Source organism: Oryctolagus cuniculus, chromosome 13 (assembly GCF_964237555.1).
Source record: "Oryctolagus cuniculus chromosome 13, mOryCun1.1, whole genome shotgun sequence".
Taxonomy (NCBI): Eukaryota; Metazoa; Chordata; class Mammalia; order Lagomorpha; family Leporidae; genus Oryctolagus; species Oryctolagus cuniculus.
The window spans coordinates 75,234,389-75,259,134 of NC_091444.1; the positions used below are offsets into that span (position 1 = coordinate 75,234,389).

At 47.3% G+C, this 24,746-nt stretch overlaps 1 protein-coding gene and 1 long non-coding RNA gene across 4 annotated transcripts in view; one reads left to right on the forward strand and one right to left on the reverse strand.

Annotated features, from left to right (window-relative positions):
• The first annotated feature begins 1,762 nt into the window (after positions 1-1,762).
• LOC103350894 (uncharacterized) lies at positions 1,763-20,800 on the forward strand. The gene is made up of 3 exons (XR_007917324.2): positions 1,763-1,898; positions 20,233-20,343; positions 20,663-20,800. It is a non-coding gene; the product is annotated as an uncharacterized lncRNA (long non-coding RNA).
• Positions 20,801-21,783: 983 nt separating this feature from the next.
• Positions 21,784-24,746, reverse strand: part of TAF3 (TATA-box binding protein associated factor 3) — a 211,643-nt gene continuing 208,680 nt past the window's right edge. For all 3 annotated transcript variants that reach the window (XR_011381579.1, XM_002717345.5, XM_051821564.2), the window contains 2 exons: positions 24,595-24,701; positions 21,784-23,827 (listed from right to left, as the gene is read on the reverse strand). Coding sequence is in view for 2 of the 3 variants with exons in the window: in XM_002717345.5 (XP_002717391.4) it covers positions 23,713-23,827; positions 24,595-24,701 (222 nt within the window). In the remaining variant the exon portion in view is untranslated. The remainder of the gene's footprint in view (positions 23,828-24,594; positions 24,702-24,746) is intronic.

Here is a 24,746-nt window from a genome sequence, read left to right on the forward strand (position 1 = left end):
CTCCCCCCTTTCAGAGGGCTACGGTTTCAGGCTGGACTTGTCCAAGGTCTGCGTTACCGCCGCGAGCTCCTAAATGAGTGTCAGGGAGGCGAATATCAAATAGCACCGGGGTCATGGCGGCGCTGGGGCTTGCACCACTGGGGCGCTCGGGGCTTGAAACTTGCGTGGGACTCCGTGGGGAGGGAGGAAGGGGCGAAGGAATGCACCCAGCGGTGGAGGGGAGCGCTCCGCACGGAGTCGGCTCCCTGCGCCCCAGCACACCTCCTGGTCCTACCCAGCCCCCCAGGCTCCCAGCTGGAGAGAAGTTCCCGTTCTTTTTTTCAAGGAGGCTCAGAGACTTGGGCCCTGGTCCCTAGGCCTGTCAAGTGTGTGGCTTGGACGACCTCAGTTTCCCCTGTGCTTGTCCAGGGAACGGGTTGGACCAGATGATGGCGGGCGGTGGGCCTGGGGCGCGCGCGACCTGGAGAGTGGGATGTGCCCGGGTTGCCCCACAGCCTGATCCCCCTCCATCCAGAAGAGAGAGAGAGGTCACGGAACTCCTCGCCCGAGCCCTACGAACAGTGCGCCCCTTCCTGGGGAGCTCGTGCCTTTCCGGCGTCCCCAGGCGGCTCCTTAGAGGAGAGCCACCCAGTAGACTGGGGCTGATTTCTGATGTTCTGACTCCAGGGCCAGAGCGGAAGTCGCTGCAGATGGGGCGAAGGGCGCCCCACCCCCGCCCCCCGCAGCCTACCGCACCCGGGATTCGAAATCGATTCACCGAAGCCCCGCGCCTTCCCTTTACGTGGGGTCTCATTTCTTGGTGGCTGAGACCCCCAACCCCTACGTCACGTGTGCGGGGATCAGCTCGCGCGGGCGCCTGTTCGTTCCTACGGGGGAGGGGTCTCCCTAGCGGGGGCGGGGGTGGAGGATGTTCCGGGATCCGTATTACCCCAACACGGATCTGAAAATCCAGCCGAGGCCTTAGGCAGCCGGCGAGAGGTGGCTTCGAAGGCTGCAGCTCGGTGCGCTCTGTCCTCTGTCCGCTCTCCCCGACCCTTCTCCTCCCCTCCCCGCGCTGGGCGCAGCTGCGGGTCTGTCCCGGGCCGAGCTCGGGGCTCAGGCCTCTCCAGCTGGGAAGGTGGAAGTGCGGACCCGAGCTGCGAGCTGCGGTGTGGTGTGGGGTTGGTCCATGGAGGACTCTGGAGGGGACAGAGCCCGGGCACAAGAGCCCCAGGTGCCCAGATGTGTCGGGGTGGGTTGGGGTGGGGGGCGTGTGATGACTCCTTAAGTAACCCTGCCTTTCCTTGTAATTCTCAATGATAATCATGAAGACTAATCAGGATGATACCTTCCCCTTCAGAGAGAGAGAGAGAGAGAGAGAGAAAGGATACGCACCCACGCACCCAACTCCACTACCATTCGGGTTCCGGAGAAATTCACCAATAGAGCAGTGTAATTTCTCAGTTGATTTTGATTGACATACTGTCCCTGGGATCATGTGTTAATCCCTTCTTCACTCAAGCCTTTTCATAACTCATTTCTCTCTTGCTAGATGGGGACTCTGATGGTTACCGAGGCAACGATGATAGCACTAAGCTATTTCCCTCTCTGCAAGGAGACCATTATTCCGCATGCATAGGCCATTTGCAGCAGAGGTCGTCACAAAGTCAGCCACAACACCGCACACGTTTATTAAACTTTTATTCTCTTTTTCTTCCCCCAACACAGAAACTAGTTTGCACTTGTCGCGGGCGGGGGGGTGGGGGTGGGGATCGTTGTCCGGGCTCTGTATTAGTAATAACCGGCCTGGAGAGCCATGGGGCCCCGGGGTAAACAGCCATCCGCACGCCGACGCCGCGGGCTCGCGCTGGGGCATCTGCCCCGTCGCGGTCACCTCCGACAACCTCTTGGACTTCGGGGTAAGAAGAGGCCATTTGGAAGGGCAGACGGGAATCCGGCTTCCCAAGTGGACTCCTTCTCGACGTCCCTTCCCAGATGCGGCCCCCTAGTGTCCCACCTTATCAGAGTGCCCCAACCCCTTCCCCAGCTTCGTCCCCTGTGCCCTCCCGTCCGTGCCGTCCGCTGGGGGCCCAGGTCCTCCGGGAGCGCCCGCCGCCTGGCCGCGCTGGCCTCTCTGCCTCTGGAGCGAGCCACCTGCCGCGAGCACTGGTCTTAGGTTTCCTTCCCGCGTTGAGCCAGGAAATGGGGCGTGCTGGAGGTGCACGTTCCTGGTCCAGACTCAGGCCCGTCGATGGCGCGCGTAAGGGGGTGGGGACCGGGTGCGGTTGGCGCCCCGCTTCTCTGCGCTGGGGCTGCTGCGGGCAGGACGGCCGCGGGGACGGTCAACCAAGGCCATCGCAAGAGACCAGCGTACACGCCAGAAAGCGTGGCGAGCAGACTGCTAATTCCACCGTACGAGGCTCCTAAAAGCCAAGGGCAGTTTGGAAGGCCGCTGGTGGCCAAGGCCTCTCTCTCCCTCCTCCTGCCTCTCCGCGTCTTCCACACCTTGCCCTGACTTCCCCGGCTTTGTTTTCTCGTGGGAGCACAGACCCCGGCGCCCCCGCAATAGCCTTTGCTGGCTGCAACCCCCACCCCATCCCAAGAGCGCTCTGCTCCCACGCCAGCCCGTAGTCCCTGGGCCTGTGCACAGGGAGCCGTCACTGGGCTACTCCAACCCCGTCCGTCGCCAGCCACCGCAAGCCAGGACAAGACAGGGAGCGGGGCTCCGCAGACACCAGTGGATTCCGGGGCTAGCCAGGGCCCAGATGTGTGTCGGGGCGAAGGCGCGGGCGGGGTCCTAGTGGCTGATAGAGGCGCTGAAGAGCGCGCCAGAAGTAGACCTCCTCTCCCAAGCCCTGAGCCTTCGTGAGGCTGCAGGTGCCACCGAGGTTGGAGGAGGGAGATGCCACGTGCCGAGGGCTAATCCTATTCAGTGCTTCCTGGAGAGCCGAGATGCTGCGTTCGGGCCGCGGGAGACATCGTCGCCCGCCAATTGTTGGGGATTCACCTGGTTGGGATGCGGGGCGGGGGAGGGGAGGCTGTGTTCCCCGCATCACTTCAGCAGTGCCTGCACCCTTAGGTGCAGTGGGCCCCTAATGGAGGGAGAAATAAGAGAGGATCCTTCCCGTGTGTCATTTGTGAGCACTGCTTGCTTTCTCTGCTTGTTATGTGAGAGGCAGAGTTACAGGCAGAAAGAGAGACAGTCTATTGGTTCACTCCCCCAAATGGCAGCAACGGCTGGAGCTGGGCTTTTGAAGCCAGGAGCCAGGAGCTTCTTCTGGGTATCCAACCTGGGTGCAGGGGCCCAAGGACTTGGACCATCTTCCACTGCTTTCTTAGGCGCATTAGCAGGGAGCTGAATCAGAAGTGGAGCAGCCAGGACTTGAACCCATATCCATATGGGATACTGGAGTGGCCCCAGAGCACCAATTGTTGAAAAGGAGGCTCCAAGCCAGTAGAATGCAGGTTGGGAGCTGAATGTGGGGCCTGTGGAAGTGGTAGGAGTGCTTGCATCTCCCACTGTGAGAAGGTTCCTGTTGACTAGGAGTAAGACGGGAGGGAGTGGAGTCCTGGGCCCGGGCCTTGAGACATGGCCCACATCTGAGAAGGAGTGAGGGTGACCTTGCTGCAGGTTCCAGCAGATTTTAGTATCTACTCAGGCGTATCAATAGAGTTAAGGGCATTTATATTTATTCATTCATCCTTCCTTGCTTTAGCATTTTGTCCCCCTAGTGGGCACTTTGCTAAGCTTTGAAACTACCAAGGAGGAAACCTTCTGTGGCCTCAAGATGACCACAGGTCGAGTGGGAGAAAGACAAAGAAGTATGAGGACACTTTTAAGAATTTGTGGAAAGTGGAGCTAACAGATAGCTGTATTTTTTTTAATTTATTTTATTTTATTTATTTGAAAGACAGTTACAGAGAGAAGAGAGGCAGAGAGAGAGGTCTTTCATGTGCTGGTCCACTCCCCAATTGGCCGCAATGGCGGGAGCTGTGCCGATCCGAAGCCAAGAGCCAGGAGCCTCTTCCAGGTCTCCCGCACAGGTGCAGGGGCCCAAGGACTTGGGCCATCTTCTACTGCTTTCCCAGGCTGTAGCAGAGAGCTGGGTCGGAAGAGGAGCAGCTGGACTTGAACCGGCGCCCATGTGGGATACCGGCACTTCAGGCCAGGGCTTTAACCCACAACGCCACAGCACCGGCCCCAGATAGCTGTATTTTGATGCAAAAAAAAAAAAAAAAAAATCTGAAATCCATGTTTATGAAGGGGTCTTCAAAAAGTTCATAAAAATGCATGTTAGGAGAACACTTTGCTTTGAAATTGTTTTGCACCAAAGAAATGTCATCTTTCCTTTGTATTCTCCATGAATGTTTTGCGGTGCCCCCATAAAGCTTTCTAGAGGTAATCAATGACCACATGAAAAGTGTGGCCTGATGGGATAGGAGTGCCAGGGAGTGTCTCCCAATGTTCTACCCATGAGTCACTCCATGTGAGTCTCAGAGGACATTACACGGCTTCTGGAGCCCAGAGGAGAGCAGGATTCCAGGAGGGCAAAGACAAGCTCAAGGGCACAGGGGTGGAAATGGGGCAAGGTTTTCAAGAAACTGTGAGGAAGGGGTAAAAGTGAGGGAGTGTGTCCTCACCACAGTGAAGTCCCTTGTTCATCAGCACTGAGTCCGGCAGTGCTGTGGGGCTCAGAAAACCAGAGAGGAGCTTCCTGCCCAAGGAGCAGCAAGACCAGAACCAGTGACCGCATGGTAGACTGGGAAGGCACCAGAATGAAAGTGTTTGCCTCAGGGCTTGATTATGCTAAATAAGTGGGTGGTAACCCCCTTCCTATGTTTACACCAAACTTTGTGTTTCTCTGTGTTTTTTTTTCTTTTTTTTAAAAAGATTTATTTATTTTATTTGAAAGAGTTACACAGAGAGAGGAGAAGCAGAGAGAGAGAGAGAGAGAGAGAGAGGTCTTCTATCTGCTGGTTCACTCCCCAGATGGCCACAACAGCAGGTGCTGTGCCTATCCAAAGCCAGGAATCAGGAGCTCTTTCTGGGTCTCCCACATGGGTGCAGGGTCCCAAGGACTTAGGCCATCTTCTACTGCCTTCCCAGGCCACAGCAGAGAGCTGGATTGGAAGTGGAGCAGCCAAACCTCGAACCCGCGCCCATATGGGATGCCGATGCTTCAGGCCAGGGGGTTAATGCCTGCACCACACTGCACCACAGCGCCGGCCCCTCTGTGTTTTTTTCAAGACTACTGCATGGGACCTTGGTCTCCTGGGGTTGTATGTTGAGAAGAACAGACCAGTTCCTTGGCTACCTGTCTGGCTGGCTGGCTTGCTTCCTTCTTTCCTTCCTTCTTCAATATTTATTTATTTGAAAAGCAGTTACAGGGAGAGGGAGTGGGAGTGAGAGAGAAGGAGAGTACTTCCATCTGCTGCTTTATTCTCCAAATGACTGCAACAGCTGAGACTTAGCCAAGCCAAAGCCAGGAGCCAGGAACTCCATCCGGGTCTCCCACGTGGGTGGCAGGGGCCCAAATACTCGGGGCCATCTTCCATTGCCTTCCCAGGCACAATAGCAGGGAGTTGGATCAGAAGTGGAGCTGCCAGGACTGGAACTGGCGCTCATATGGGATGCTGGCATCACAGGTGGCAGCTTAACCCATTGCACCACAACACCAGCCCCCGGCTTTGATTCAAAGTCACCCCTTCATCTGGACCAAATGTACCCCGACAGTGTAATTCCTGCAACAGAGATGAAGCAAAGCCCAGGCAGGGGATACCACCTAGAAACCAGACTGCGATGTGTCCCCTATAGGGGAGAGGGAGAGAGAGAGAGAGAGTGAGCCGAGAACAGCCCAGTTTCATGAATATATGGCAGGCATCTACAAACCCTCCACTAATTGATGGGCTTTCTATATATCATCCTAGATAAAGGGCCATGTGCAGTAAATGCTGATGTTTAGAACATCCTGATAGGCCTTTGTTAACAAGAAGATAACAGAAGAGCAAGATATGTTTGTTTAGCTGCCTATAGATAAACCCAATAGGTCTTTGTTAACTTTTCATGACTGATGGCAACCACTAACCATGATAAATAATCCTGGACCGGGGGAACTTTATTTAAAGGGCTAGAAGTGGGGCCTCAATTTGTAGCTCTTCTAAATGAGGAGGAAGTGTTTTGGGTTTTTTGTTTTTCCGACCGTGACTGTACGTTTGTCACAGGACATCAGCGTCTGGTTTTCTCTAGGGGATTTTAAATCCTCAGCTGAGCCTCTGAGATAGATGGACCCTTGAGACTTTTTTGGGGTGTGCTACACCCTGATGCCGGGCATCCTGAGCCAGTGTCGGGAGCCAGATTTCACAAATAACTCTTCAAAAGGTTGAAGGAACGTTGAGAAACCAACACAAGTATTTTTTTTTAAACAAAGGTTTATTTAGTTATTTGGAAGACAGTGTCAGAGAAAGACAGGGAAAGACACACACACAAACACACACACAGATCTTCCATCCCCTGGTTCATTCCTACAAATGACTGCACAACCAGGGCTGGGTCAGACTGAAGCCAGGAGCCAGGAACTCCATCTATGGGTGGCAGGGACTCAAGCCTGTGGGTCATCTTCTGCTGCCTTCCCAGGCACATTAGCAGGGAGCTAGATGGGAAGCAGAGCAGCTGAGACCCAAACCGGTGAGCCAACTGATATGGGATGTCAGCTTTAGCTTGATCTGCTGTGTTTTTCTAGCAACTGGAAATATGTGAAACTATGTCCCTCAAACTTGTCAAGTATTTGGTGGCCAGAGATGCAGCCAGTTGCAAGAAGTCTTATCCAAAACTGATTGCTGAATATTTATTTTTAGGGGCCAATGTGAGTGCCGGTTCGAATCCCAGCTGTTCCATATCTGATCCAGCTCTCTGCTAATGGCCTGGGAAAGCAGTATAAAATGGCCCAAGTGCTCGGGTCCCTGCACCCACATGGGGGACCTGGAAGAAGCTCCTGGCTCCTGGCTTCAGATAGGCCCAGCTCTGGCTATTGTAGACATTTGGGGCAGTGAACCAGCAGATGGAAGACCTCTCTCCCTATCTCTCCCTCAGTCTGTAATTCTGCCTCTCAAATAAATAAGTAAATCTTTAAAAAATATTTTTAAAAGCAGTGGAGGTCAGGTGAGTATTATTTTTTAAAAGTTTTTAAATGCTTTTCTACATAGGCGTGTGGTTCTTTTAACTAGGTAGAGGCCTAGTGTAATGCTGTACCCAGAACCCACCCCAAATGAAAGCCATGTTGAAGCCAGCTGTTTCATAAATCCAGTTGCAAAGACAGCAAACTTTTGTGCTGTTGAAAAAAAAAAAAGTACGATTACCCTGTTATCTTTCGTGCCTGTCTTTTAAAAAGAGGCAGTCATTTTTACTAAAAACATCATTTGAATTTTATCTTGGCTAAAAATGCTCCCGAGGAAGGGAGGCGCTTGACCCTGACCTTGTAATCTTCCCTAACCTGCACGCTAATCAGCTGTGATGGAAGAAGTGATATTGGGCTAGGAACTTACCCAGATTTGCCACCAGTAAATGGAGGTCCTGGGTTGAAATGCTGTTTGAGTTAATAAAAAGAATCTTAAAAGGAAGTCATGTTTTAATGTAGAAAAAGTCCTATTTGCAAAAGCCACAATTTAAATGTGTTCTAAAAGTACTAGAGAAAAGTTTTCTGCCTTTTTTTTTTTTTTTAAAGAATGTGTCATACATAAGAAAGAGCCATTGTGATTCGGCTCGATGTTTGGTTCTCAGAGAAAACGCCAGACTCTTGAAAAGCATCCGATTTGACTTCTTAGACTCCCTGGAACCACAAGTTCACGTCCCAGGGGGGTGGGGCTCAACCCTCCCTCCTTCCTAGGCAATAAATAGCATGGAAACCAGGTTATCGAGGTGAGCAACTCTCAGGAAAGACCTTGAAAACAGAGACGGGAGGAGCTCAGCGAGCGCGCGGTGCTGTCCAGAGCGGCGGGGGGTTGACTGCAGGGGTGGCTGAATCGATTGGGGCCAGCGGCAGCGGAACGCCGCCACACCGATCCCAGGAGATAGTTCAGCCGGGCTTTTTAATAGAAGTCCATTGAAAAGCCTGCCGTAGACAGCCGAGGGGAGTCGTCTCCACTTACCTTATGTAAAGCCATTGGGTGGCTCCATCAGATTAGGTGTGAGAGGGTTAGGGAACTGGTAATGCTGACTTTCAAGTTCAGTACTCAGCGGCATTTCTTTAGTGCCTTAATGCCTCGGCACTCTCTACACTTGGTATTCTTCGTAGTGGGTTGGCTTAGACGCAACATGATTACTGTTTCGTTAGCTGTTTTGTTTTGTTTTTCTTTTTTTGGGGGGAGGATGAGTGGGTTTGGTTTTTGGCTCCTCGAGCTGGTGCCCTCACCTGAATCTATAAACAATGACTGAAACCTTAGCACACTTTTTAAAAACACTGGTTTTTTTTTTTTACACTTGCCTTTGCACAGAGTGTTTTTCTAATTTGGACATTTCTCCACTTAATATGAAAGATCAGCTTCTCTTGTGCAAAAACAGCAGACATTGCCAGGGAAGACAAGCCGATGGCTGTGCGCAGGTTTGTTTGCTGTGGTGACATGGGCTGTCATCACATCTGAGCAGAGACTGAGAGGTAGAGGTGAGAAAACGCAGCTCACCTGGGCCGTCTCTGACATTTGTTCCTGTTATTCTTCTGATGTCTCAGCACTAATGAAATCTGATGACCAACTTAGTGAAAAATACGAGCTTGCAAACCCCGTGGCAACTACACTCTTGCTCCCAGGTGCATTATACCCGTTGAATGTGACTTGCATCTATAAACTACGTAATTGCGAAAATTGCACACCAATATATATACAGGTTGAGTCTTCCTATTCTGAAAATCTGCAAACTGAACGGTCCAAAATCGGAAACTTTTTTGAGCGTTGATGTAACATCAGTGAAAAATTCTACACCATGAAACTTTGTTTCGTGCACAGACTTGTTTTAAAAAATTGTGTTCAGGGTTGGGCTGGCGTTGTGGCATCCTGCTGATAGCCTGGGAAAACAGCAGACGATGGCCCAAGTGGCTGGGCCACACCCACCCGAGTGGGAGACCAGGATGAAGCTCCTGGCTCCCGGCTTTAGTCCAGCCCAGCCTTGACCATTGTGGCAATCTGGGGAGTGAACCAGTGGCTAGAAGAGCTCACTCTCTTTCTGTGTCTGCTTCTCCCTCTCTCTCTGTAACTCTGACTTTCAAATACACAAATATATCTTTTTTTTTTTTTTTTTTACAGGCAAAGTAGACAGTGAGAGAGAGAGAGAGAGACAGAGAGAAAGGTCTTCCTTTGCCGTTGGTTCACCCTCCAATGGCCGCCTCGGCCGGCGTACCGCGCTGATCCGATGGCAGGAGCCAGGTACTTATCCTGGTCTCCCATGGGGTGCAGGGCCCAAGCACCTGGGCCATCCTCCACTGCACTCCCTGGCCACAGCAGAGAGCTGGCCTGGAAGAGGGGCAACCAGGACAGAATCTGGCGCCCCAACCGGGACTAGAACCCGGTGTGCCGGCGCCGCAAGGCAGAGGATTAGCCTTGTGAGCCGCGGTGCCGGCCCACAAATATATCTTAAAAAATCGTATAATGGGGTGGGTGTTTGTCTAGCAGTGAGGGTGCCCATCAGGAGTTCCCATGCCCCATATTGGAGTTCAGTTCCCAGTTCCGGTATCTCCATTCCCATCAATGCCAACCTTGGGCAGCAGCAGGTGACGGCACCAATGGCTGTGTCCATGTCATTCAAGTGGAGACCTGGACTGAGCTCCTGGCTCCTAGCTCTGGCCCCAGCCCAGTCCTGACAGTTGTGGGTATTTGGAGGGGGAACCAATAGCTAGGAGCTCTCTAGTCCCAAGCATTTCTCATAAGGCATACTATACCTGTAGAAATATAAAGTGTTGTGTGTTGTGTAGAATAACCACATCCTGTATTTTTATATAAATAAATATAAATATAAATGTGAAACCATTCATATAAAGGAGATGCTTCTCAAAGACAGTGGGGCCGAGTGTGAAACATTGACATTAACCAGGCATTGGGAATGGAAGTGAACAGCCTCTTAGGGCATGAATACCAGCTTTTGAATTCAGTCTGGATTTCTGTGCATTACATGACCATATTGTCTGTGACCACAACCTGGAACATGGGGCTAGCTTTGTTTCATTGGTCGGCTAATTGGAAGCTCTTAAACAGGTTTTGGTCTTTGGTAATCCATACACTGATCTTCGCTATTGTTTTTGGTGATGTGAAATGAAGTCTAGTGACAATGATGTGCTCATAAAAATATTTGAAAACGTAACTAGCCATCCAAGAAATGGAATTGACGTTGAAAGGCTTAAATTACCCTCTAGAATAATGCTGGAAACTACACCAAAGCAGTTCAAATGGCCATAGAGTCAGTGTGTGAATACAAACAGATCTCATGTCATATTAGTGTTTAAATTCACACAGTAGAAAATGTTCACTTATATTTCATACAAACCACTTGCAACTGGTACTTTTAACCTCCTTAGTATCTTGGATATGTAAAATGTGAAGTTAACTTCACAATTGAAAAATAAGTTTACTTTGATGCAAAACAAACAAACAAACAACAACAACAACAACAAATTTGAAGTCCATGGATACAAGAACTCTTAAAAAGGTTCAGGAGCTTTCCCAGGCCATAGCAGAGAGCTAGATCACAAGAGGAGCAGCCAGGATTCGAACCAGTGCCCATATGGGATGCTGGCACTGTAAGCGGCAGCTTTTTTTTTTTTTTTTTTAAGATTTATCTTATTTATTTGATGGGATATTTTATTTATTTGAAAGACAGAGTTACAGAGAGAGAGGTAGACCAGAGAGAAAGAGAGTCTTCTATTCCGCTGGTTCACTCCCCAAATGATTGCAACGGTCAGAGCTGAGCTGATCTGAAGCCAGGAGTCAAGAGCTTCTTCCAGGTATCCCACACGGGTGCAGAGGCCCAAGGACTTGGGCCATCTTCTTCTGCTTTCCCAGGCCATAGCAGAGAGCTGGATCAGAAGTGGAGCAGCTGGGTGCCCATATGGGATGCCAGCACTGCAGGCGGCGGCTTTACCTGCCACGCCACAGCGTTGGCCCCATAAACATTTTTTATAAAGCAATGCCAATACCCTACAAGTGTTTTATCCAACTTATCGTTATCAAAAAGAGGCCTGCGTGGAGATATCTTAGTAATTGCACTCACCCCATCAGCAGCTCCCTGCCATCCCTCCCCCGCAACACATATCAGGAGTCATCACTATAGCTGGAGACATCCTCCTGTTCCCGCCTTTCTTTTGCTCTTGCAAGAGGTAACCAACCTGTAAAAGACGACTCATGTACTACTTTTTGTGTCCTCATTTGACTTTAAGCCTTTTTCTTATATTATATATTATATTTTACTTTAAGCCTTTTTCTTATATTACCTTAAAAATTCTCATTTGTAAAAGCATCAGATCTTAAAAAAAAAAAAAAAAAAAGCCTTGGAAAAATGCAACTGAAGGGTTGAGTTTACGGAGGCCGGTTCTGTGGTGTAGCGGTGCCGGCACCCACATGGGATGCCGGTTCGAGACCCAGCTACTCCACTTCTGATCCGGCTCTCTGCTATGGCCTGGGGAAAGCAGTAGAAGATGGCCCAAGTCTTTGGGCCTCTGCAACCATGTGGGAGTCCCAGAGGAAGCTCCTGGCTCCTGGCTTTGGATCGGCCCAGCTCTAGCCGTTGTGGCCAATTGAAGAGTGGAGCAGCAGATGGAAGACCTCTCTCCCTCTGCCTCTCTTTCTCTCTCTGTGTAACTTTGACTTTCAAATAAAAAAAAAATTTAAAAAAGCATTAGGGAGAAGTAGCTTCTATGGATTCCATTCACACAACACACACATCCCTTCAATTCTCAACAGATGTCATAGTAGGCATTGGAGCCTCCAGTCTTAGAACTTACTTGCTTATAACAGTTCAACTCTCAGACACAGCAAGCTAGAGCTACAGGAGCTCCCATAGGTCTTGTGGTTTCAAAATGGAAGAGCTGAGGCCATTGAAAGAGTGAGGTCATACAGTTAGATGGGGAGTGTGCCCGTGAAGTGAGCACATTTCACCGCAGGTTCCTTCCAGGCCACGTGGAAAACTAGGAAAGCAACAGTCAAGTAGCCAGGAATGCCTGCATTTGCTGATGCTCTGCTGTGCAGTATGGCAGCTGGTAGTCACTGATGGCTAAATTAGTTAGTTATTGATTTGTTTTAGAAAACTTTTATTTAATGAATACAAATTTCATAGGTGCAGCATTATTTATTTATTTATTTATTTTTTAAGATTTATTTTATTTATATGAAAGAGTTACAGAGAGAGGTAGAGACACAGAGAGAGAGGGCTTCCATCCACTGGTTCACTCCCCAATTGGCTGCAATGGCCGGAGCTGTGCAAATCTGAAACCAGGGGCTGGGAGCCTCTTCTGGGTCTTCCACGTGGGTGCAGGGTCCAAGGACTTGGGCCATCTCCCACTGCTATCCCAGGCCATAGCAGAGAGCTGAATCGGAAGAGGAGCAGCCGGGACTAGAACTGGTGCCCATTTGGGATGCTGGCACTTCAGGCCAGGGCATTAACCCGCTGTGCCACAGCGCTGGCCCCATAGGTGCAGCTTTAAATTAAAGTTAAATGATTAATTAATACTCAGCTTCAAAGTTGCATTACTCACATTTCAAGAGCTCAGTAGTCCCATGTGGCAGTAGCTCCTGTTCTGGACAGTACAGAAATGACAGAACGGTTCCATCACTACAGGAACACCTGCTGAACAGCCGGAGCCCCTAGGTTAATGAACGCAATGGTTAAAGGACACAAGTATTTGTATATCAAACAGATCTCTAAGCTCGTGGAGAAGGGGCACAGGGGTGCTCCCTCTGCTAGGATGTTGTGTGCCAATCAAGGCGTCTGCAGCCAGACCACATCTAGAATGCCTTGAGAAGTCTCTGCTCACTTGAAGCGTAAGCTGGGCTCTTACTTTAGCTGTTTCATTTGCTCTGCAGAGATGGAAGTTGTCAGGAATGGAAGTGCACTCCTGGACCCCTTGACCGCAGGAGAAGCCCAACTTTGATAGTTCCTCTATGATTGGCTCTTCTGTTTGGTTCTCTGGGACTGTGTCATGCAATGATTAGAAACACCAGCACCAGGGCTGGCGCTGTGGCACAGCAGGTTAAAGCCCTGGCCTGAAGCCCCAACATCTCTTATGGGTGCTGGTTCTAGTTCTGGCTGCTGCTCTTCCAATCCAGCTCTCTGCTCTGGCCTGGGAAAACAGTAGAAGATGGCCCAAGTCCTTGGGCCCCTGCACCCATGTGGGAGACCCGGAAGAAGCTGATGGTTCCTGGCTTCAGGTTGGCACAGCTCTGGCTGTTGCAGCCAACTGGGGAGTGAACCAGCGGATGGACGACCTCTCTCTCTGTCTCTGCCTCTCTATAACTCTGTCATTCAAATAAATAAGAAAGAAAGAAAGAAAGAAAGAAAGAAAGAAAGAAAGAAAGAAAGAAAGAAAGAAAGAAAGAAAGAGAAAGACCAATGCCAAAGCAATTGCATATTAACCTGCAGCCTATTAACCCTGGCTATGCCATCTTGCTAAGGGATTAGGTCATTTGCCCGCCCCCTTGTCTGTTTATCACACAGACATGCATAAAATTGACCTGGACCACCTACCCAGGAGAAAAAGTACCCTGGGAGGAAGTGTCCCCTCCACAATGGTGTTTTTCTTTCAAATGGCCAAATCATTTGGTAAGGAAACTTGCCTGCTTAATGTCTTGCCCAACCTCTCATTTGAGTGGCGTCTGGAAACTCAGATCAGAGACTCAGGAAACCCAGACTCCACAGAAGCACTGAAAAAATTATTGAAAGAACAAAATAGTACATATTAATGGATTATATTTAAAAAGCCACACCTAGATACTAGAGCTACCATTTATTGAGCTTTTGCCTTATGTTTAACACTGTATAGGGCCAGCACTGTGACATAGTACATAAAGCCACCGCCTGCAGTGCCGGCATCCCATATGGGCACTGGTTCAAATCCCAGCAGCTCCACTTCCAATTCAGCTCTCTGCTGTGGCCTGGGAAAGCAGTAGAATACGGCCCAAGTCCATTGGCCCCTGCACTCGCATGGGAGACCTGGATGAAGCTCCTGGCTCCTGGCTTTGGATCAGCACAGCTCCGGCCATTGTGGCCAATTGGGGAGTGAACCAGCAGATGGAAGACCTCTCTCTCTCTCTTTCTCTCTCTGTGTAACTCTGACTTTCAAATAAATAAACAAACTCACTACTGTATATGTGGTTTCCTTTGATTTTACAACAAGCCAGCGCACCTGCTCTTACTCATCTTTTATAGGGAAAGAAAGTCGGTGATTTCACTGATTTACATTCGAGCAGTGGTTGAGTGATAGCCAGGACTCAAGTCCAGGTTCAGACTGAGAGGCCTGTGCCAGCAGCCACCAGGAAGTTCCCCAGAGTCCGGCACATTCAGTAAAGGCCTAAACCCCGCTGGAAAGGAAGGTGTCCGTGTCCAGCAGAAGCACTAACATAACAGCAAAAGAGGCCAGCACTGGTCTGGCCAGTTCAACTTAATTTCTCAACATCAGTCACAAGAGATGCTAAGCCAGCAACACCCATCCAGCTTCAAGCCACGTTGGATTTGAAGCATGCCTTCCAGAGGGGTGCTTGGCAGTCCGAAGCACGGAAGGAGGTCCGCTCCACCCAAAAGCTTTCAGATTCAAATTTCCCCAGCTCCTCATGCTGCACTTTTCCCAAACAAAGCAAAAAACCAAACGCTGGACCAACCTCACCCACCAGCCTCTTTCCCTTTGGGGCCCTATGTGGAGAATGGCATTTAAAGGATGACAACGGACTAGATGTGGGAAAGGCTGCTTTTCCTGCCCCCTTCCTGGGAAGCTCTGACTGAGGCTGGCCTCACTAAGCCTTCAGAGTTAAAAAAAATGGCTTTCCCTCATACTTATAGACCAAAACCTGGGACCACGTGGTGGTGCGGTGAGCTTAGCTGTCACCTGCCATGCTGGCATATCATATCAGAGCGCCGTTTCCAGTCCGGGCTACCTACCCTGCTTCTGATCCAGCTCCCTGCTGTGTACCTGGGAAAGCAGCACAGATGGCGCCCACGTGGGAGCCATGGATGGAGTTCCTGGCTCCTGGCTTTGGCTTGAACGAATCCCAGTATTTGCAGTCATTTGGGGAGTGAACTAGTGGATGAAAGATCTCACTCTCTGTCCCCCTCAAACCAGTCAATCATCAATGAAACTTCTAAAAAACCCAAATCAAAAGCTATACAGATACTTATTACTTTTTTCTCTTTTTAAGAATTTTTTTTTAAAAAAAGTTATATGTTTATTTGAAAGGCAAGAGTTACAGAGAGAGATAGAGGAGGAGATACACACACACAGAGAGAGAGAGAGGGAGAGAGAGAGAGAGAGAGAGAGAGATCTTTAATCCACTGGCTCATTCCCTAAATGACTGCAATGACCTGGGCTGGTCCAGGCCAAAGCCAGGAGCCAGGAGCTTCTTCTAGGTCACCCACATGGATGCTGGAGTCCAAGGACTTGGTCCATCTTCTGCTGCTTTTCCAGGTGCATTAGCAGGGAGCTGGATTTGAAGTAGAGCAACCAAGACTCAAGGCAGTACCCACAGTTCTGGTCTCACTGTTTTTCTTTCTTACCTTCTTTCCTTGGTGAGAATTCACTTTATTGCTCCTTTAAACAAAACTCTCCCTGGCAGTTACAAAAATTTGGCTTATGTACATTACATCAGGAATGCCTCTATTTCAGTAGATTTCTCTCTCTACCGAGGCCCAGTCTTCTGTTTCTATTCAGTTTCAAATCCAGTAATTTTCCTGGGCAAGTTATTATTTTGTAAACTTCCTATTTTTTTTAAGTTACAGAAGGCAACAAGTAGAAAAATAGCTAAAACATATATTCACAGCTTTCACAAGCAATTATTAAGTGATTCCTGTATAATCAGTGTCCAGTAATAAGACAGTAGCTTTTTATCCTGCAAACAGCCTGAACTTGCTTTGCCTTCCCCAGAAAAATGGACCTTCTCTGCCACACTATCTTTGTTCTTTCTTTTATTTTTGCAGATTAATTTGTTTCAAATGCAGAGTTAGAAGGAGGGAGGGAGGGAGGGAGAGAGAAGGAAACACAGAGAGAGAAATGGGTACAACAGCCAGGACTGGGCCAGGCCGAAGCCAGGAGTCTGTAACTCCAGCCGGGTCACCCACAGGGGTGGCAGGGGCCCAAACATTTAGACCATCTTCTGCTGCTTTCCCAGGTGTATTAGCAGGGAGCTGGATTGGAAGTGGAGCAGCTGGGACTTGAATCCCCTGCGCCACAATGCCAACCCGCATGATCCTTGTTCTTATTAGGATTGTTTCTTTGCTCTTCCACCTTTGCGTGCATCCTTAAATGATGCAGTGTTTCGTCCGTATTTAAACGTTACATACATATATCATAGATTTGTGCATGTCTATGCTGTTTTACAACACTCTGTGCAGCGAGTCTCTGTAGTGTCTTTGACTGATAGCCGAAAACAGACGGCAGTCAGATATGTCTATCTTTCTGTGAATTTCTGCTTTGCACCCATTTTTAAGGTGCACGCCCTCTTTTTCTCATATATTCATTGTTAAGAGCTCCAACACTGGGGACATGCTTTCTCTTGCATCTTTGTATCCCTACAACACGTGATGCGCCTTGCCCTGGGAAATGACTAAAGAACTTTTTCTCTTCTTTCTTCTCTTCTTCCCCCTCCCCTCCCTCCCCCCTCCTCCTCCCCCTCCACTCCTCCTTCCCTCCCTCCCTTCCTCCTCTCCTTCCTTCCTTCCTTCCTTCCTTCCTTCCTTCCTTCCTTCCTTCCTTCCTTCCTTCCCTCCCTCCCTCCCTCCCTCCCTCCTTCCTTCCTTCCCTCCTTCCTTCTTTCCTTCCTCTCTCTCTCTTTCTCTCCCTCTTTCTTTCTACAAATATATGGGTATGGCTGAGTACAACACATTCAGAGTCTAACATATTTTTTTCTGAATGTTGTACACAGCCAAGTCAAAATTAATAGGATGAGGGGCCGGCGCCGTGGCGCAGTAGGTTAATCTTCTTTCTGCCTGCAGTGCCGGCATCCCATATGGGCACCGGTTCTATTCCCGGCTGCTCCTCTTCCCATCCAGCTCTCTGCTGTGGCCTGGGAAAGCAGTAGAAGATGGCCCAAGTGCTTGGGCCCCTGCACCCACCTGGGAGACCGGGAGAAAGCACCTGGCTCCTGGCTTTGGATCGGCGCAGCTCCGGCCGTTTCAGCCATTTGGAGAGTGAACCAACGGAAGGAAGACCTTTCTCTCTGTTTTTCCTTCTCACTGTCTCTAACTCTACCTCTCAAATAAATAAATAAAATCTTAAAAAAAAATTAATAGGATGAAAGACAAGGAATTGGCTATTTAGAAATTCCATTAGAATCCACTTTCTCGGCGTGCATTGCGGCACAGTAGTTAAGATGGGTGCCACTTGGGACATCTGCATCCCATAACAGACAGAGTACTTGGGTTCTGGTCCCAGCTCCATTTCTGATCCAGTTTCCTGCTAATGGGCAGGAACTCTGAGAGCAGCAGGTAATGATACAAGTACTTGTGTCCTTGTCAACACCATGGGAGAACAAATGGAGTTCCTGGCTCCTAGCTTCAGCCTCACCCAACCTGGGCAGTTGTGGGCATTTGGGGAGTGAATGGATCAGTTGGATGGAAGATCGCTGGGTCTGCCTCTCACTGCTGCTCTGCCTTTGAAATAAATAAAAATAAATAAAACCATTTTGCTTAAAAAAAAAAAAAGACTCTCAAAAAGCTAGCAAAAAATGACTAATCATTACCTTGTTTAAAAAGCGAATTATAATCCGATAATATATATTGAAAGATTTATGTATGTATTTGAAAGTCAGAGAGCAAGAGAGAGATCTTCCATCTGCTGGTTCACTCTCTGAATGGCCACAAGAGCCAGGGCTGGACTGGATTGAAAGTGGAGGAAGGCCGGCGCCGTGGCTCACTAGGCTAATCCTCCACCTTGTGGCGCCGGCACACCGGGTTCTAGTCCCAGTCGGGGCGCCGGACTCTGTCCCGATTGCCCCTCTTCCAGGCCAGCTCTCTGCTGTGGCCCGGGAGTGCAGTGGAGGATGGCCCAGGTGCTTGGGCCCTGCACCCCATGGGAGACCAGGAGAAGCACCTGGCTCCTGCCATCGGATCAGCGTGGTGTGCCGGCCATGGCGGCCATTGGAGGGTGAACCAACAGCAAAGGAAGACCTTTCTCTCTGCCTCTCTCTCTCACTGTCCACTCTGCCTGTCAAAAAAAAAAAAAAAAAAAAAAAGTGGGGGAGCCAGGTCTATAACCAGCACGCCAACATGGGATGCCAGTGTTGCAAGTGGCGGCTTAACGCACTGCCCACAACACTGTCCCCCTCCCCACAACCCACCCTGTGCATAGTATTTTTGGATGATTTGAACTTCCTCTGGTAAGTACTTCCTCTGATAAGTTCTATATAAATTAACTAGAACTATCACAAACATTTTTTTAAAATGCTGTAACTTGGTAACTCATTAAAGAAAATAATAATGAAATTCTTTAGGTTTGTATTATTTTGGCTTAAGACAGCACCATTCTAAATGTTTTGTTAATCAAAAAGTCAGGGGCCAGTGCTGTGGTGTAGCAGGTGAGTGCTGCCTGCAGTGCTGGCATCCCATATGGGTGCTGGTTCGAGTCCTGGCTGCTGTACTTTTTTTTTTTTTTAAAGATTTTTAAATTTTTTTTATTTTTTGAAATTCAGTGTTATAGAGAGAGAGAGAGAGGTTTTCCATCTGCTGGTTTACTCCCCAATTGGACGCAATGGCCAGAGCTGCGTCGATCTGAAGTCAGGAGCCAGGAGCTTCTTCTGGGTCTCCCACGCGGGTGCAGGGGCCCAAGGACTTGGACCATCTTCTACTGCTTTCCCAGGCCACAGCAGAGAGCTGGATCGGAAGTGGAGCAGCCGGGACTTCAGCTGGCACCCACAGGGGATGCCGGCACTGTGGACAATGGCTTTACCTGCTACGCCAGTCCCTGCTCCACTTCTCTACGTCTCTGCCTTTCTATTAACTTTGCCTTTCAAATAAATAAATAAATAAATAAATAAATAAATAAATCTTAAAATAAAATAAAACAAAAAACCCCAAAACCAAAGCCAAACCAAAAATCTCCCATAAAACTTCAAAGTTCAACAAAACACTGAGCAAGGACTTAGTATGAAATTGCCAGATAGGGTTAAGTATCTAAAATATGCTTCAGTTCTGAAAACCCAACACGTTTAAACCTTGTGGAGTGTCTCTACACCTACTCTTCATATAATATCTCTACTCCGCTAATTCCTAGGGCAGTGGAGGCAAACATCTGTGAAACTTTTGTTTTGTTGTAAATGTAAATATGCCCAAATACACAACTCCAGCTACATTAAAAGCCATTTGTAGTCTGAGGGGACAAGAAATTATGTATGGCAAAAATGGGAGTTGGGTGGCGGTAGGAGTAGTGGTGTATCAGGTAAAGAGGCAGCTTGCAGTGCCGGCATCCCATGTGGGTGCTGGTTTGAGTCCAGGCTGCTCTACTTGCAATCCAGCTCTCTGCTATGGCCTGGGAAAGCAGCAGAGAGTGGTCCAAGTGCCTGGGCCCCTGCACCCACATGGGTGATCCAGTTGAAGCCGGCAGTAGTCATCTGGGGGCATGAACCAGCAGATGGAAGCTCTCTCCATCTCTTCCTGTAACTGCCTTTCAATAAAATAAATCTTAAAAGAGGGAAAAGAACAATTTGCATACATTTGATGCAATACATTTTGACACAGCTCACTGCTGGGACAACTGCAAAACCACGGAGAGAAGGGACTGGAGTGTCTTAGCAACTACTGGAAATGAACTTGGTTCTGAAACCTTTGGCTCTCGCGTGAACTGTGCCCAGCGAATGTGGAAGGAATGATTGACAATTAACACTAGCCTTCTACAAGCTAAATGAAAAACTGAGTTGTTCGGGATTAAAATAAAAAGCAAATAGATAATAATTTTATAACTCCTATGGAGACTAAATATTACATTTAAATGAAGAACCAACTGTCGGGCCGTTCATCAATATATCTAATTCCGAAAACCTCCTTTGGCCTGGATTAATAGTCACTTTATACTTTTTTAGGCTGCAACTAATGGAAGATTCTCAAAGAAATCGTTTCCTAGCAGAACGACTTGATACCATTGTGGAAACAGACGTTATTCAGGGCATTATCTGTTTCATTCTTCAGTCAAGGTAACTCATCCACTTTTAGGCTGGGACTTCTAAAGCAAACTGCTATGATCTAAAGAGATTGGCCATAAAACTATTTGTATTGAAAACTTAGCCAGCATGCCTTTAGTGAGCTTCATTCATTAGCATTCTTCGAGGCAAGGTTTCCGTATCTCCGCGTTCATTTTATACTTTAATTTGGTTAGTAGGTCTTTGTTTAATCGTCCTATTGAAAGGCGAACAAAGGCGGTGTAGGTGATACAGTGGAGTCATGCACTATATTTTATCTCTGAAAAAAGCCCGACACAGTCAGAAGGCTCCGATACCCTCTGATTTTCTTCAGGACATTTGGAACCCACAAATCACTCAGGGGATAAAGATCCGCACCAGACTCAACCGCAGACACCTCCACAAGAGAAAACACCTGTCAGCCACAGAAATTACGCTTTGCCAGCTCCACCTGGCTCTGCGGGCAGAGCAGTGCCCACGCGAGCTTCTCAGTTCCCTGCGAGGAGTGAGGGGTCTGTTTTGCAACTGCCCTCTCTAGGAATAAAATCACGAGCTAGAGCATGGCTCTCCCACGAGTACTTGTCTTTATAAAGTGTTGATGCTATTCAAACGATAGTGCTGGTATGGACGACAACAGGTCCATGGGTTGTACTCCCAAGTGCACAGCATCTAACCCCCCAGATACCTTTCATTCTTTTGTCTCGTTCTCAGCTCCAGTAGTTCCTCCAATTCCTGCTGCTTCTCCTGATATTCTTCTCCCTCCAAAGTCAAAGCCATTTTTTTCTTACTTTGGGGCCCTGAAGGTTTTCTACGGGATTGTATTGTCTCCCCCATTTCTCCTTCCTTCCCTCTCAACCCATATACACGCGCTTTGTCCTCTGTTGTTTCTCCTTGCAGTGTCAGTGGCATTTGTTGTTTTTTCCCCTCTCCCTATGGAGAATGACTGTGGCCCAACTTCCTAACTTTTCTTTGTCACACAGATGTTTTATGTTCTAATGCACATCCAGGAGAGACAGAGACCACCAGTTCATTTCACACAGGCCACCGAACAGTCCTAAGATGGTGACAACTTTTGGTCTGTGGTGACCTGGACTGGCTTCGACTCACTGACCTCGAGGTGAAAGGCTCTGTATTCCATTACTAATCCCTTGAGCTATCCAGCCCCCTGAAAATGATTCTTTGGTTTTATTATTGCAAAGACCATTTATAAAATCATGAACTGGATTTAGGAAAGCAACCATGAAATAGCAAGGGACAACAAACTGATTGAAATTCCTTAAATGTAGTGTGGGCTGAAGTCTCGGATACCGTAGGACTGGGGAGAAAGCGATACATAGGCACCTCCGTCCTTATTTCAACAGCATGACCTGCTGCTCACTTAAACGTGGCAACTCTAGATCCACTGACCATGCCTCAAGAAACTAAATCCTAAATAAAGAAAATGGAAAAGCAAACTATGAAACAGCCAATAATCTTTATTTTGTACTTCCCCCACCCCTCATCCCTCTCCAAAAAGCACTAATGGGTATATTTGTGCATGTGAAAATATTGTATAAAGTATTTAGAATGATCTCCAATTAATAAAACAAAAACACATATTTCAACACAGATGTTTTGTTGTTGTTGTTCTTGGTTTTTTTTTTTTTTTTTTTCCTTGCAGGGATAGAAAAACTTTGGCCTGTAGAGTAAGGAGGGCAATGGTATCCTGTACTCTTAAAAGAGAGACTCCATTTCCACTGATTAGCAAATTTAACATTTCTGGCAGAAAGTTGCATTTCTCTAACCACATAATATGTTTTAAAATATGACTAATTCATACACTAGTATCAATTTGTTTGGCAATAAAAAAATCACATTTTCTAATGGTATACCTGTATTAGGTTCAAAGCCCATATCCTAGCATTCAAGAAACCCATCACAAGGGCCCATGTTGGGGTTATTTCAAAATCAAGTAAAACTCTATATTTATTCCAAAGCTGCTAAAATAGGCTAATAAAGTTAAATTTGATGTTTTTACATTAAAAATAAAATATTTGGTTTACTTTTCAGACATCTATAACATATAATAAATAGTGGGCAGTATAGTAATATAATAAAGTTTTGTGATACCCTGAAATTTGATGAGTTTTCTTTAAAAAAATTCATAATATACTTCATTTCAGCCGTAAAGCACAATATCAATGAACAGATTTGTAGAAATAAAACAATATAAACACAAAATGCTACAGTATATGTTTTGCCTTTTTTTTTTTAACTTTCATGGAACCTACATGTCCTTTTCATAAAAGTCAGTCAAAAAATTTTACAGAAACAAAGTAGATAACAAACAAAACAATTTCAAATCATAAACTATAGATTTAAATTGCCTTGTTTTCCTTCCAACTGCTTGGGTCCTTTTCCCCCCACCATGCTTTTGGGCACTGCACAGGCTCAGCTCAAGGTCAATGACTTTGAAGGAGGGCTCTTTCTCTCCAGCCTCCTTTGCTTGTGGACAGTAGTAATTACAGACATGGCTGAAATCACTGTGGATTTCAGAGAAAGCCAGAATTAAACACGATAAAAATTTTTAAAAATAACTACTTCATAAATATTTATTATTTACATTAGGGGGAAACCTTTTAGTATGAAGAGTTTTTATACAAGTTGATGAAATATACAAGCAGTGAGTGAGAAGAGACTCCAGCAGTTTAAAGAAGGGCAAAATTAGAATGCAACAAAGATATAAAATACGTTAGAGTAAACAAAAATAATTTGCACAAAAGCAAACAGGACATGATAGAAACCTTTTTCTTAAAAAATATAAGGTATTTCACAAAAGCCTGAACATTTTACATGTTAGTACTAAAAACGGGGGATTGGGGTGGGGGAAGCTTCATATATTCTCATCACAAAAATATTTACCAGCACTCCAACTGGAGTTTTCTTTTATGTTATGATTATCTTACTATAGAGGGAAAGGAGTTGAAAACTGTATACAGACTAATGATGTCATCCTTAAATTACAGTCAAGGCAGTTTGCACATATCTTCTCATCTAATACCTTAATGAAAAGGCCCTGGAGAGAATAAAGGAAATCAAAAGGGAAGATGTACGGTCTTTTTTATTAATAATACTTGTCACTGGTAATAGAAAAATGGAGGTGGGCAGCCCTCGGGCCACGCCTCGGAGTTTCTCTTCAATCACACCGTCGCGGAGCCACAGGCCAGTGTGTTTCAGAAGGGAAAAATCCAGAGGGGATGGTGTGTTCTCGTCCTCGGCCTTCCCAGGTTCATGGTCCACTGGAATTTGGGGGTGGATGTGATGGCACAGTTGCACCAGCTGCACTCCGCAGGCGCTGGGGCGAAAGCCCGAGCTGACACTCTCAGTCCAGGCCACGTCGAGATGTCAGTGCGCGCGGTGCTTCCTCTTCTTGTGCTTCTTATCTTTCTTCTTGTTGGCACATTTGGGACAAAACCACTGCATTTCCTCTGGCGGTGCAGCCATTACTCCAACACAGGGCCTACGTGTTCAAAATAAACTCAGATGAACATGTTTTAGACATACACATATTCTTTTGCCCTCTATGTTTTAAAAAAATTTTTTAAGTGTATGATATGTTTATCAGAAATCAAAGTCAAACGGTCTAATTTACGTAGCACTACTGTGGGGCATTTGGATTATTATATTATATAGAATGCCTCTTTTAGGCACTCCTGGAGAGATTAATTAGTTCATTCATCCTTTCAGCCAGCAGTTGAAAATTCTTCTGAGTAATGGTTTCATTTTTAAGATACCATATATCATAACTGAACAGAATTCTACCTTTTTACGTATGACATTTCAAAGATAAAACCAGATTATTTGCATACATTTTGATGGTATGGCCTTTAGTTTTTGAGAACTGTTGAAGAAGTTTAAAAACCAGGCCAGCTGTCTTTATTTCTGCAGTTTGTTTACAGCAAATGTTTAAAGGTCAAGTACTGCAGTTTCTATAAAACATGGCTGGGAAGGCAGAAAAGGGGGGCTCCTGTAACTCCTTTTATTTACTCATCTTTATAAGAAGAATAACAAAAACTATGAGAAACATTTAGGATTTGGGCTGAAGATCAGTGCAAACATTCTTCGTTTTTGCAATTCATTACATTTTACAGGTCTGACATTTGACTTCCTAAACTGTTCTCAGGACAAGAGCGCTCACCCACTCTGCCAAACACCTCCCGTGAGGAGGACCTAAGGCGTGCTGGTGGGGCAGCGCCGTGGTGGTGCGGGGCGCTCTGGGGCACTCACCAGTGGTACCAGCCGTCGCAGTCGTCGCAGCCAATCATGGGGCTTCCGTCGTCAGGTTTGTTACACCCAGGACAGATCCAGATCTTATTGCCCCACTCGTCTCGGATCTGGTGTTTTTTTAAAGAAGGAGCAAAAGCAGAGATGGAATAGGG